This window comes from Mya arenaria, chromosome 2 (genome assembly GCF_026914265.1).
Source record: "Mya arenaria isolate MELC-2E11 chromosome 2, ASM2691426v1".
In the NCBI taxonomy this organism is placed as follows: domain Eukaryota; kingdom Metazoa; phylum Mollusca; class Bivalvia; order Myida; family Myidae; genus Mya; species Mya arenaria.
The window spans coordinates 52,098,641-52,114,562 of NC_069123.1; the positions used below are offsets into that span (position 1 = coordinate 52,098,641).

At 41.9% G+C, this 15,922-nt stretch overlaps 1 protein-coding gene across 4 annotated transcripts in view; it reads right to left on the reverse strand.

Moving 5' to 3' along the window:
• Window positions 1-3,114: 3,114 nt before the first annotated feature.
• Window positions 3,115-15,922, reverse strand: part of LOC128243357 (delphilin-like) — a 71,709-nt gene continuing 58,901 nt past the window's right edge. For all 4 annotated transcript variants that reach the window (XM_052961118.1, XM_052961101.1, XM_052961110.1 and 1 more), the window contains 3 exons: window positions 5,401-5,514; window positions 3,739-3,870; window positions 3,115-3,484 (listed from right to left, as the gene is read on the reverse strand). In XM_052961118.1, coding sequence (XP_052817078.1) covers window positions 3,434-3,484; window positions 3,739-3,870; window positions 5,401-5,514 — 297 coding nt within the window. In that variant the 3' untranslated portion in view covers window positions 3,115-3,433. The remainder of the gene's footprint in view (window positions 3,485-3,738; window positions 3,871-5,400; window positions 5,515-15,922) is intronic.

Below are 15,922 nucleotides of genomic sequence, written 5' to 3' on the forward strand. Positions count from 1 at the left end.
GTACCCACACCCTCCAAGCTATTGTCAAGGTGATTCTTTTGTACCCCACCCTCAAAGCTACCGTCAAGGTGACTCCTTTGTACCCTCAACCTACCGTCAAGGTGACTCCTTCAAACCCCTCCCTCCATGCTACCATCATGTTTACTCCTTTATACCCCCACCCTCAAAGTCAAGGTTACTCCTTTGTACCCCAACCCTCCAAGCTACTGGTCAAGGTGACTCATTTGTACCCCTACCCTCCAAGCTACCGTCATTGTGACTCCTTTGTATCCCCACCCTCAAAGTTACCGTCAAGGTGACTCCTTTGTACCCCAACCCTCCAAGCTACCTTCATTGTGACTCCATTGTACCCCCACCCTCCAAGCAACCGTCATTGTGACTCCTTTGTACCCCCACCCTCAAAGTTACCATCAAGGTGACTCCTTTGTACCCCCACCCTCCAAGCTACAGTCATTGTGACTCCATTGTACCCCCACCCTCCAAGCTACCGTCATTGTGACTCCTTTGTACCCCTCCCTCCAAGCTACTGTCATGATGACTCCATTGTACCCCTCCCTCCAAGCTACCGTCATTGTGACTCCATTGTACCCCTCCCTCCAAGCTACCAACAAGGTGACTCCTTTGTACCCCCACCCTCCAAGCTACTGTCATTGTGACTCCATTGTACCCCCTCCCTCCAAGCTACCAACAAGGTGACTCCTTTGTACCCCCACCCTTCAAGCTACCGTCATGATGACTCCATTGTACCCCACCCTCCAAGCTACCGTCATTGTGACTCCTTTGTACCCCCTCCTTCCAAGCTACCAACAAGGTGACTCCTTTGTACCCCCACCCTTCAAGCTTCCGTTATTGTGACTCCTTTGTACCCCCTACCTCAAAGCTACCGTCAAGGTGACTCCTTTGTACCCCCACCTTCCAAGCTACCGTCAAGGTGACTCCTTTGTACCCTTACCCTCCAAGCTACCATCATGATGACTCCATTGTACCCCACCCTCCAAGCTACCGTCATGATGACTCCATTGTACCCCACCCTCCAAGCTATCAACAAGGTGACTCATTTGTACCCCCACCCTCCAAGCTACCGTCATTGTGACTCCTTTGTACCCCTCCCTCCAAGCTACTGTCATGATGACTTCATTGAACCTCTCCCTCCAAGCTACAAACAAGGTGACTCCTTTGTACCCCCACCCTCCAAGCTACCGTCAAGGTGACTCCTTTGTACCCCCACCCTCCAAGCTACCGTCATGATGACTCCATTGTACCCCACCCTCCAAGCTACCGTCATGATGACTCCATTGTACCCCACCCTCCAAGCTACCAACAAGGTGACTCATTTGTACCCCCACCCTCCAAGCTACTGTCATTGTGACTCCTTTGTACCCCTCCCTCCAAGCTACAGTCATGATGACTCCATTGTACCTCTCCCTCCAAGCTACCAACAAGGTGACTCCTTTGTACCCCCACCCTCCAAGCTACCGTCACTGTGACCCCATTGTACCCCTCCCTCCAAGCTACCAACAAGGTGACTCCTTTGAACCCCCACCCTCCAAGCTACCGTCATTGTGACTCCATTGTACCCCCTCCCTCCAAGCTACCAACAAGGTGACTTCTTTGTACCCCCACCCTCCAAGCTACTGTCATGATGACTCCATTGAACCCCACCCTCCAAGCTACCAACAAGGTGACTCATTTGTACCCCCACCCTCCAAGCTACCGTCATGATGACTCCATTGTACCCTCTCCCTCCAAGCTACCTTCAAGGTGACTCCTTTGTACCCCCACCCTCCAAGCTACCGTCATTGTGACTCCTTTGTACCCCCACCCTCCAAGCTACCGTCATTGTGACTCTTTTGTAACCCCTCCCTCCAAGCTAACATCATTGTGACTCCATTGTACCCCCAACCTACCGTCATGGTGACTCCTTTGTACCCCACCCTCGAAGCTACTGTCATTGTGACTCCTTTGTACTCCCACCCTCCAAGCTACCGTCAATGTGACTTCTTTGTACCCCAGCCTCTAAGCTACCGTCATTGTGACTCCTTTGTACCTACCCTCCAAGCTACTGTCATTGTGACTCCTTTGTACCCCCACCCTCCAAGCTACCTGTCCTTGTGACTCCTTTGTACCCCTCCCTCCAAGCTACCAACAAGGTGATTCCTTTGTTCTCCCACCTACAAGCTATGATCCCCATCCCCCTTACCAAGCTTTCGACAAAATGACACTCCTTTGTACCTCCAAGCTACCGTCAAGGTGACTCCTTTGTACCCCTACCCTCCAAGCTACCGTCATTGTGACTTCTTTGTACCTTCCATCCAAGCTACCGTTATTGTGACTCCTTTGTACCCCCACCCTCCAAGCTACCGTCCTTGTGACACCTTTGTACCCCCTCCCTCCAAGCTACCGTAATTGTGACTCCTTTGTACCCCTCCCTCCAAGCTACCAACAAGGTGACTCCAACAAGGTGACTCCTTTGTTCTCCCACCTACAAGCTATGACCCCCCCCCCCCTACCAAGCTTTCGACACAATGACACTCCTTTGTACCCCCACCCTCCAAGGTACCGTCATTGTGACTCCTTTGTACTACCACCCTCCAAGCTACCGTCAAGGTGACTCCTTTGTACCCCTACCCTCCAAGCTACCGTCATTGTGACTTCTTTGTACCTTCCCTCCAAGCTACCGTTATTGTGACTCCTTTGTACCCCCACCCTCCAAGCTACCGTCCTTGTGACTCCTTTGTACCCCCTCCCTCCAAGCTACCGTAATTGTGACTCCTTTGTACCCCTCCCTCCAAGCTACCAACAAGGTGACTCCAACAAGGTGACTCCTTTGTTCTCCCACCTACAAGCTATGACCCCCCCCCCTACCAAGCTTTCGACAAAATGACACCCTTGTAGCATTTGTGGGCATATTATTATGCATCTCCACATAAGCTCTATTAACTATATGAATGTCTGTCCTGGAAGGGAGAACAAAATAAAGTCTCATTTTATCTGAGTAATATATCTGAGTATTGCCTAGATTATGTGTGTATGGAGGTTTGTTAAAAGTTTCCCTGGACATCGAAGGGGAGGGGAGAGTTTAACGCAAAACAATTATTATAATATACAACTATAATATTCATGATGTAACAACATAAACACATGTTCATACAAAATTTAAAAGATACACAATTGCACACTTAACTGTCATAAATGCATATATAACATTTTAGTTGTGTAGGAACTATATAGTGTTCTACAGTCTATTCACAATAGCTGTATCACATTCCACTTTTGAGAGAAACCCTTTATGCTGAACACAATGAGACAAAAACTCCATGTTCGCATGAGAAAAGGAAATTTCAAAGTGAATTTTATGTTAATTGAAAATAAATATCTACATTGTATCTGTATTTACCCAACATACTCAGTTATTACAATGATCGTGAGGCTGCTACGCTTTGTCATGTTGCCTTTTGTAAACCATATTGTAGCGATGGGCTTTCTGGAAGATAAAATAATACATGTCATAAAAAGAGAATTTTAAGTTCACAAAATACACACGAAGCTATCCTAGTTGTAAAGAGTATTAGCAAAAGTCAGGATTTTCTTTAAACCAATTTGAACATTGAGTTTAATCTAGATCTTATCACCTTTAAAAGGATTCTGAAGTATTGTCTTACAAAGAAAATGTTATTATGAATTCATGATACTTATGCTGACACATTATAATTAATTTTCTTTAAAAGAATCAGCTACCTCAAACTTAGTAACAAAGTCTGCAAAGACCCCAAACAGCTCAGTTGTAGTAACCTTCTTTGGGTCTTCACTGAAAAACTGCACCGTAGCTTGGAACTCTTCCATCGTTTTAGCATTTAGTCGAAAAAGTCCCTAAAAGAAATGCATTAACATAAGAACAAGAGATGTTTGTCAAACATTATGCCCCCCCCCCCCCCCCCTGAGCGCCATGTTGTCAGGATTATATGGACAATTGAATGAAATTTGCATGGACCGAAATGACAGCTGATTTGTTGCTGTTTTTATTTTAAGATTATGACCATTAAAGTGTGAGGATAAAGTGTGTTATGACCGTCATGACCTTTGACTCTATATTTTCAAAATCCAGAGTCATCAGCTGGTCACCAGAAACCTAAATGTCAAGTTTGAGGGCCATGGGTGCAGGCATTGTCAAGTTATCACAAGACAAGTTTTTTTCGTTCAAGGTCACTGTGACCTTGACCTTTGACCCGATGACCCCTTAAATCATAAGGGGTCATCTACAAGTCAGATGCAACTCCAAGTCAAGTTTGAAGGCCATGGGTTCAGGCATTGTTGAGTTATCACTCGGACAACCTTTTACCATTCAAGATCACTGTGACCTTGACCTTTGGCTCTATGAATCCTAAAATCAATAAGGGTGATCTACTGGTCAGGCTTAACATCCATGTCAAGTTTAATGATCATAGGTTAAGGCATTGTTGAGATATCAGTGGGGGAAGATTTGTTAACTTTTTTGCATTAAAGGTTACTGTGACATTGACCTTGGCCTGATAACCCCCAAAGTCGATAGGGGTCATCTACTGGGCAGGCCCAACCTTCATGTCAAGTTTGATGACCATAGGTCCAAGAATTGTCGAGTTTGCTTTCAAGGTCACTGTGACCTTGACCTGACCCCTAAAATCAATAGGGGTCATCTACTGGTCAGGCCCAACCTCCATGTCAAGTTTGAGGGCCATGGGTGCAGGCATTGTTGAGTTATCACTTGTACAACCTTTTATCATTCAAGGTCACTGTGACCTTGACCTTTTGCCCAATGACCCCTAAAATTAATAGGGACAATCTTCTGGCCAGGCTCAACCTCCAAATCAAGTTTGAGGGCTATGGGTGCAGCCATTGTCAAGTTATCACTCGGGTAACCTTTTACCATTCCAGGTCACTGTGACCTTGACCTTTGGCCCAATGACCCCTTAAATCAATAGGGACCATCTTCTGGCCAGGCCCAACCTCCAAGTCAAGTTTGAGGGCCTTGGTTGCAGGCATTGTCGAGTTATCAATCGGACAACCTTTTACCATTCAAGGTCTTTGTGACCTTGACCTTTGGCCCAATGACCCCCAAAAACAATAGGGGTCATCTACTGGTCAGGCCCAACCTCCAAGTCAAGTTTGAGGGCCATGGGTGCAGGCATTGTTGAGTTATCACTCGGACAAGCTTTAAAATTATGATCTTCTTCGAAGGGGGGCATAATAATATCAACATTTATGTGTCAAACCCAAAAGGTTTCAAAACATGCATGTAAAAGTAATTGATTTAAAATGTATTTTGATCAACTAAAATATAATCAAGCACAAAAAAACCCGTAAAATTTATGTATTAATTTGGAACAAATACATAATTATGATCCATATAACTCCACAACGAACCTGTATTTCATCAGAAGCTTGTGAAATGAAGTGTCCCATCACATCCTGGAATTTGTCGTTGATTCCCAGACTCGTCTTCTGTGAACCAAACTTCTCTAGGGTCACTGATATATCCTGAATTAAAATAAAGGAGATAAAACATTTCTGTTTATTGCAAATGTAACACATGTAATTGCACAAACAGCAGTTTATTACAAAGTAACCAACTGACCACTTAATTTGCACAAACAGCAGGTCATTTCAAAATAAACAACATCTGTAATAGCACACACTGCAAGTTCAAATTATTGTATTGAATTGTATTGCACTGCACTGTATTGTATTGTTTATTATTGTATAATGTATTGTATTTGTATTTGTATTGTATTTGTTATATAACATTGCATGGCATATAGACCTGATGGGTAGAGATACTGCTAACCATGTCAAGAATATATATATATATATATATATACTGCTATTTAGCACAGAAAACTCATGTCTACATAGAGTGAATGTCCTTGACAAATCCTTCACTTGAGTCAATGTTGATTGATATTGTCTTCAAAAAAAACAAGAATAAAGAAGAGCCTCATCATTGAAATTATACTCTGATCATCTAAACTCAAAACATATTTATAAATAGCTTTATTGCAGAATTAGAGTAGACTTTAAGGTAGCATCACCTGTCATGTTTATGAGGAATTACCAGCATGCAAAAAGATCAGGGTAGCATTTGAAGGGTGATATCAGAGTAGACTATGAAGGTAGCATAATGTGTCATGTTTGCTAGGAATCAACAGCATGCAATAGCAGATTATGAAGGTAGCATTAGCTTAGGATCACCAGCATGCCATTATATCAGAGAAGACTATGAAGTTAGAATAATGTGTCATGTTTGTTAGGGATCACCAGCATGCCATTATATCAGAGAAGACTATGAAGTTAGACTAATGTATCATGAATGTTAGAGATCACCAGCATGCCATGATATCAGACTAGATTATGAAGTTAGCATAATGTGTCATGTTTGTTAGGGATCACCAGCATGCCATGCTATCAGACTAGACTATGAAGTTAGCATAATGTGTCATGTTTGTTAGGGATCACCAGCATGCCATGATATCAGACTAGATTATGAAGTTAGCATAATGTGTCATGTTTGTTAGGGATCACCAGCATGCCATGCTATCAGACTAGACTATGAAATTAGCATAATGTGTCATGTTTGTTAGGGATCACCAGCATGCCATGCTATCAGACTAGACTATGAAGTTAGCATAATGTGTCATGTTTGTTAGGGATCTCCAGCATGCCATGCTATCAGACTAGACACTGAAATTAGCATAATGTGTCATGTTTGTTAGGGATCACCAGCATGCCATGCTATCAGAGAAGACTATGAAGTTAGAATAATGTGTCATGAATGTTAGGGATCACCAGCATGCCATTATATCAGAGAAGACTATGAAGTTAGCATAATGTATCATGAATGTTAGAGATCACCAGCATGCCATGATATCAGACTAGATTATGAAGTTAGCATAATGTGTCATGTTTGTTAGGGATCACCAGCATGCCATGCTATCAGACTAGACTATGAAGTTAGCATAATGTGTCATGTTTGTTAGGGATCACCAGCATGCCATTATATCAGAGAAGACTATGAAGTTAGAATAATGCATCATGAATGTTAGAGATCACCAGCATGCCATGCAATCAGACTAGATTATGAAGTTAGCATAATGTGTCATGTTTGTTAGGGATCACCAGCATGCCATGCTATCAGACTAGACTATAAAGTTAGCATAATGTGTCATGTTTCTTAGGGATCACCAGCATGCCATGCTATCAGACTAGACTATGAAATTAGCATAATGTGTCATGTTTGTTAGAGATCACCAGCATGCCATGCTATCAGAGAAGACTATGAAGTTAGAATAATGTGTCATGAATGTTAGGGATCACCAGCATGCCATGATATCAGACTAGACTATGAAATTAGCATAATGTGTCATGTTAGTTAGGGATCACCAGCATGCCATGCTATCAGACTAGACTATGAAATTAGCTTAATGTGTCATGTTTGTTAGGGATCACCAGCATGCCATGCTATCAGACTAGACTATTAAGTTAGAATAATGTGTCATGTTTGTTAGGGATCACCAGCATGCCATGCTATCAGACTAGACTATGAAGTTAGCATAATGTGTCATGTTTGTTAGGGATTACCAGCATGCCATGCTATCAGACTAGACTATGAAGTTAGAATAATGTATCATGAATGTTAGGGATCACCACCATGCCATGATATCAGACTAGACTATGAAGTTAGAATAATGTGTCATGTTTGTTAGGGATCACCAGCATGCCATGATATCAGACTAGACTATGAAGTTAGAATAATGTGTCATGTTTGTTAGGGATCACCAGCATGCCATGATATCAGACTAGACTATGAAGTTAGCATAATGTGTCATGTTTGTTAGGGATCACCAGCATGCCATGCTATCAGACTAGACTATGAAGTTAGAATAATGTGTCATGTTTGTTAGGGATCACCAGCATGCCATGCTATCAGACTAGACTATGAAGTTAGAATAATGTGTCATGAATGTTAGGGATCACCAGCATGCCATGTTATGAGACTAGACTATGAAGTTAGAATAATGTGTCATGTTTGTTAGGGATCACCACCATGCCATGATATCAGACTAGACTATGAAGTTAGAATAATGTGTCATGTTTGTTAGGGATCACCAGCATGCCATGCTATCAGACAAGACTATGAAGTTAGAATAATGTGTCATGTTTGTTAGGGATCACCAGCATGCCATGCTATCAGACTAGACTATGAAGTTAGCATAATGTGTCATGTTTGTTAGGGATCATCAGCATGCCATGCTATCAGAGAAGACTATGAGGTTAGAATAATGTGTCATGAATGTTAGGGATCACCAGCATGCCATGCTATCAGACTAGACTATGAAGTTAGCATAATGTGTCATGTTTGTTAGGGATCACCAGCATGCCATGATATCAGACTAGACTATGAAGTTAGAATAATGTATCATGAATGTTAGGGATCACCAGCATGCCATGCTATCAGACTAGACTATGAAGTTAGCATAATGTGTCATGTTTGTTAGGGATCATCAGCATGCCATGCTATCAGAGAAGACTATGAGGTTAGAATAATGTGTCATGAATGTTAGGGATCACCAGCATGCCATGCTATCAGACTAGACTATGAAGTTAGCATAATGTGTCATGTTTGTTAGGGATCATCAGAATGCCATGCTATCAGAGAAGACTATGAGGTTAGAATAATGTGTCATGTTTGTTAGGGAACACCAGTTTGCCATGATACTGGAGTGGGACTTAAGAGACTTAGAGAACAAAAACTGTTTCACAGAACTGTGTCACATAATTATATACAGTAAAACTGCGATCGCTCGAGGACATGGGGGAACGAGCCAAAACCTCGAGGGAAATGATGTTTCAAGCGACCCGAGTTTCAATTTTCCAGTCTGTTATGAAAATGAAATATCAGTGTATTTAAAGTCTGAAGTTGTCAAACCGATTGTTTAATAAGACACCGAATATTCATTGTGGAAATTGCTCATATGTTCAAGGGCTGTTGTAAACTAAATGTATACTAAATGTAAATTGCAAAAGAAATAACAATAAATGAATAAATAAATAGAAACGTTTATTTTAACAAAAAGCACATTTCGTAACAAGCAACAATTAAATATGACAGTACATAGTATGGCAGTATAGTCAGATTTAAGTTTCGCAAAATCAAGGATTGTTGATTGGCGCATCTTGTCGATTTCGCGAAACTGGTCAATCAATATGGTAGTGTTTTATTTATATTTTCATCACTCATTTACATTTCTCACAATTGGCTTCTCATAATTATCATCTCAAATGCCATTATACACTACTATCGGTCATGTGTAAACAGTGATAAACGGGTTTTCACACCTTATCAAATTGCTTTTCAACTGTCATTGCAATTTTTACAATTTGCGAAAATTTTAACACCTAGCAATAATCTGTTTATTTTGGACCACGCGTTTGGGATAAGTGTGAAACTATGACCTCGAGAGAGCCAAAAGGTTTTGTGCATGATTTGTGTACTTGGGACCGAATATATTGCTCGACTCCTCGACATAATTAGGTTTCGATGCAACGTAGGTATATTTTATATGCAAATAGAAGAAAAATGTTTGGGACCAAGCTCCGTCTTCGAGGGAACGCTGGTTCTCGAACGACCGCTTGTTCAAACGACCACAGTTTTACTGTACTTCCTTGACTTTACATATAGAGGATAAAGTGTGTTTGTTGCAAGAAACAGACCATTTACTTAAAAAAAGCAACAAATCCCAGGAGTTGTCATTGCCTTTCAGGTCTTTTTCCAAATGTTTTTGTGAATATTCTGACAAAAATAAACAAACCTGTCAGTTACTTCATGATATAAAGAGAACATCAAAGTAAACAATCTTCATACAATAACATTATCAAGTAAAAAAACAAGAATTCTGTTGAAAAAAAGAAAACCCTGGGCAAAAAAATGCATACTCCCCAAAAACAGGACAAGTTCACTATTTGTCCCTAGTTTGAGCCGTTACATTTAATATCGATGTGGTAAGAAAACTGTTGGTCAAACATAAGTTTTTATCCTTTTTTTTTTTTTGCTTGTTCTTATTTCGACCCACAGGATGGACACTTCATTGACAAACAACTCTGCAGGAGATCCATATCATTCACAACACAACTTCATTCATGAATCTTTACAACAATCCACTACAAATAAATCTAGAAAAGGAGTGAGCTGTTGACAAAAACAATTAAACACTAGTAGCTGGACTGGCAAAACAAGTCCAATAAGGAGCAGCACCTCTCTTGTGTCAACAACTTACACAACCCATAACCACCATCTATGTACATGGGCAGTACCAGCACTCCTCTTGTGTCAACAACTTACACAACACATTACCACCATCTATGAACATGGGCAAGACCAGCACTCCTCTTGAGTCAACAACTTACATAACCCATAACCACCATCTATGTACATTGGCAGTACCAGGACTCCTCTTGAGTCAACAACTTACACAACCCATAACCACCATCTATGAACATGGGCAATACCAGCACTCCTCTTGAGTCAACAACTTACACAACCCATAACCACCATCTATGTACATGGGCAGTACCAGCACTCCTCTTGAGTCAACAACTTACACAACCCATAACCACCATCTATGTACATGGGCAATACCAGCACTCCTCTTGAGTCACAACTTGCACAACCCATTAGCACCATCTATAAACATGGGCAATACCAGTGTCACAACTTACACAACCCATAACCACCATCTATGTACATGGGCAATACCAGCACTCCTATTGAGTCAACAACTTACACAACCCATAACCACCATCTATGTACAAGGGCAGTACCAGCACTCCTCTTGTGTCACAACTTACACAACCCATAACCACCATCTATGTACATGGGCAATACCAGCACTCCTCTTGTGTCAACAACTTACACAACCCATTACCACCATCTATGTACATGGGCAATACCAGCACTCCTCTTGTGTCAACAACTTACACAACCCATTACCACCATCTATGTACATGGGCAATACCAGCACTCCTCTTGTGTCAACAACTTACACAACCCATTACCGCCATCTATGTACATGGGCAATACCAGCACTCCTCTTGTGTCAACAACTTACACAACACATTACCACCATCTATGAACATGGGCAATACCAGCACTCCTATTGAGTCAACAACTTACACAACCCATTACCACCATCTATGAACATGGGCAGTACCAGCACTCCTCTTGTGTCAACAACTTACACAACCCATAACCACCATCTATGTACAAGGGCAATACCAGCACTCCTCTTGTGTCAACAACTTACACAACCCATAACCACCATCTATGTACATGGGCAATACCAGCACTCCTCTTGAGTCAACAACTTACATAACACATTACCACCAACTATGTACAAGGGCAATACCAGCACTCCTCTTGTGTCAACAACTTACACAACCCATAACCACCATCTATGTACATGGGCAATACCAGCACTCCTCTTGAGTCAACAACTTACACAACACATTACCACCATCTATGTACAAGGGCAATACCAGCACTCCTCTTGTGTCAACAACTTACACAACCCATAACCACCATCTATGTACATGGGCAGCACCAGCACTCCTCTTGTGTCAACAACTTACACAACCCATAACCACCATCTATGTACATGGGCAGTACCAGCACTCCTATTGAGTCAACAACTTACACAACACATTACCACCATCTATGTACAAGGGCAATACCAGCACTCCTCTTGTGTCAACAACTTACACAACCCATAACCACCATCTATGTACATGGGCAGCACCAGCACTCCTCTTGAGTCAACAACTTACACAACCCATAACCAACATTTATGTACATGGGCAATACCAGCACTCCTCTTGTGTCAACAACTTACACAACACATTACCACCATCTATGAACATGGGCAATACCAGTACTCCTCTTGTGTCAACAACTTACACAACACATTACCACCATCTATGAACATGGGCAATACCAGTACTCCTCTTGTGTCAACATCTTACACAACCCATAACCACCATCTATGTACATGGGCAGTACCAGCACTCCTCTTGAGTCAACAACTTACACAACCCATAACCACCATCTATGTACAAGGGCAATACCAGCACTCCTCTTGAGTCAACAACTTACATAACACATTACCACCATCTATGTACAAGGGCAATACCAGCACTCCTCTTGTGTCAACAACTTACACAACCCATAACCACCATCTATGTACATGGGCAATACCAGCACTCCTCTTGAGTCAACAACTTACACAACACATTACCACCATCTATGTACAAGGGCAATACCAGCACTCCTCTTGTGTCAACAACTTACACAACCCATAACCACCATCTATGTACATGGGCAATACCAGCACTCCTCTTGAGTCAACAACTTACACAACCCATAACCACCATCTATGTACAAGGGCAATACCAGCACTCCTCTTGTGTCAACAACTTACACAACCCATAACCACCATCTATGTACATGGGCAATACCAGCACTCCTCTTGAGTCAACAACTTACACAACACATTACCACCATCTATGTACAAGGGCAATACCAGCACTCCTCTTGAGTCAACAACTTACACAACACATTACCACCATCTATGAACATGGGCAATACCAGTACTCCTCTTGTGTCAACAACTTACATAACCCATAACCACCATCTATGTACATGGGCAGTACAAGCACTCCTCTTGAGTCAACAACTTACACAACCCATAACCACCATCTATTGACATGGGCAATACCAGCACTCCTCTTGTGTCACAACTTACATAACCCATAACCACCATCTATGTACAAGGGCAATACCAGCACTCCTCTTGTGTCACAACTTACACAACCCATAACCACCATCTATGTACATGGGCAATACCAGCACTCCTCTTGTGTCAACAACTTACACAACCCATAACCACCATCAATTAACATGGGCAATACCAGCACTCCTCTTGTGTCAACAACTTACACAACCCATAACCACCATCTATGTACAAGGGCAATACCAGCACTCCTCTTGTGTCAACAACTTACACAACCCATAACCACCATCTATGAACATGGGCAATACCAGCACTCCTCTTGTGTCAACAACTTACATAACCCATAACCACCATCTATGTACAAGGGCAATACCAGCACTCCTCTTGTGTCAACAACTTACACAACCCATAACCACCATCTATGAACATGGGCAATACCAGCACTCCTCTTGTGTCAACAACTTACACAACCCATAACCACCATCTATGTACAAGGGCAATACCAGCACTCCTCTTGTGTCAACAACTTACACAACCCATAACCACCATCTATGTACATGGGCAATACCAGCACTCCTCTTGTGTCAACAACTTACACAACCCATAACCACCATCTATAAACATGGGCAATACCAGCACTCCTCTTGTGTCAACAACTTACACAACCCATAACCACCATCTATGTACATGGGCAATACCAGCACTCCTCTTGTGTCACAACTTACACAACCCATAACCACCATCTATGTACATGGGCAGTACCAGCACTCCTCTTGTGTCAACAACTTACACAACCCATAACCACCATCTATGTACATGGGCAATACCAGCACTCCTCTTGTGTCAACAACTTACACAACCCATAACCACCATCTATGAACATGGGCAATACCAGCACTCCTCTTGTGTCAACAACTTACACAACCCATAACCACCATCTATGTACAAGGGCAATACCAGCACTCCTCTTGTGTCAACAACTTACACAACCCATAACCACCATCTATTAACATGGGCAATACCAGCACTCCTCTTGTGTCACAACTTACACAACCCATAACCACCATCTATGTACATGGGCAGTACCAGCACTCCTCTTGTGTCAACAACTTACACAACCCATAACCACCATCTATTAACATCGGCAATACCAGCACTCCTCTTGTGTCACATCTTACACAACCCATAACCACCATCTATGTACATGGGCAGTACCAGCACTCCTCTTGTGTCAACAACTTACACAACCCATAACCACCATTTATGTACAAGGGCAGTACCAGCACTCCTCTTGTGTCAACAACTTACACAACCCATAACCACCATCTATGTACATGGGCAGTACCAGTACTCCTCTTGTGTCACAACTTACACAACCCATAACCACCATCTATGAACATGGGCAATACCAGCACTCCTCTTGTGTCAACAAATTACACAACCCATAACCACCATCTATGAACATGGGCAATACCAGCACTCCTCTTGTGTCAACAACTTACACAACCCATAACCACCATCTATGTACATGGGCAATACCAGCACTCCTCTTGTGTCACAACTTACACAACCCATAACCACCATCTATTAACATGGGCAGTACCAGCACTCCTCTTGTGTCAACAACTTACACAACCCATAACCACCATCTATGTACATGGGCAGTACCAGCACTCCTCTTGTGTCACAACTAACACAACCCATACCCACCTTCTATGAACATGAGCAAGCTTAATGGCAGATTTCAATTTAACCCTATAAAGTATAAACACAAAAAATAACAAGACCTGTGACAGAGATAGCACTTTGACTAGTTCACCCCTTTTAAGCACCAGCATGCCATGCTATCAGACTAGACTATGAAGTTAGAATAATGTGTCATGTTTGTTAGGGATCACCAGCATGCCATGATATCAGACTAGACTATGAAGTTAGAATAATGTGTCATGTTTGTTAGGGATCACCAGCATGCCATGCTATCAGACAAGACTATGAAGTTAGAATAATGTGTCATGTTTGTTAGGGATCACCAGCATGCCATGATATCAGACTAGACTATGAAGTTAGAATAATGTGTCATGTTTGTTAGGGATCACCAGCATGCCATGATATCAGACTAGACTATGAAGTTAGCATAATGTGTCATGTTTGTTAGGGATCACCAGCATGCCATGCTATCAGACTAGACTATGAAGTTAGAATAATGTGTCATGTTTGTTAGGGATCACCAGCATGCCATGCTATCAGACTAGACTATGAAGTTAGAATAATGTGTCATGAATGTTAGGGATCACCAGCATGCCATGCTATAAGACTAGACTATGAAGTTAGAATAATGTGTCATGTTTGTTAGGGATCACCACCATGCCATGATATCAGACTAGACTATGAAGTTAGAATAATGTGTCATGTTTGTTAGGGATCACCAGCATGCCATGCTATCAGACAAGACTATGAAGTTAGAATAATGTGTCATGTTTGTTAGGGATCACCAGCATGCCATGATATCAGACTAGACTATGAAGTTAGAATAATGTGTCATGTTTGTTAGGGATCACCAGCATGCCATGCTATCAGACTAGACTATGAAGTTAGCATAATGTGTCATGTTTGTTAGGGATCACCAGCATGCCATGCTATCAGACTAGACTATGAAGTTAGAATAATGTGTCATGTTTGTTAGGGATCACCAGCATGCCATGCTATCAGACTAGACTATGAAGTTAGAATAATGTGTCATGAATGTTAGGGATCATCAGCATGCCATGCTATAAGACTAGACTATGAAGATAGCATAATGTGTCATGTTTGTTAGGGATCACCAGCATGCCATGCTATCAGACTAGACTATGAAGTTAGAATAATGTGTCATGTTTGTTAGGGATCACCAGCATGCCATGATATCAGACTAGACTATGAAGTTAGAATAATGTGTCATGTTTGTTAGGGATCACCAGCATGCCATGATATCAGACTAGACTATGAAGTTAGAATAATGTATCATGAATGTTAGGGATCACCAGCATGCCATGCTATCAGACTAGACTATGAAGTTAGCATAGTGTGTCATGTTTGTTAGGGATCATCAGCATGCCATGCTATCAGAG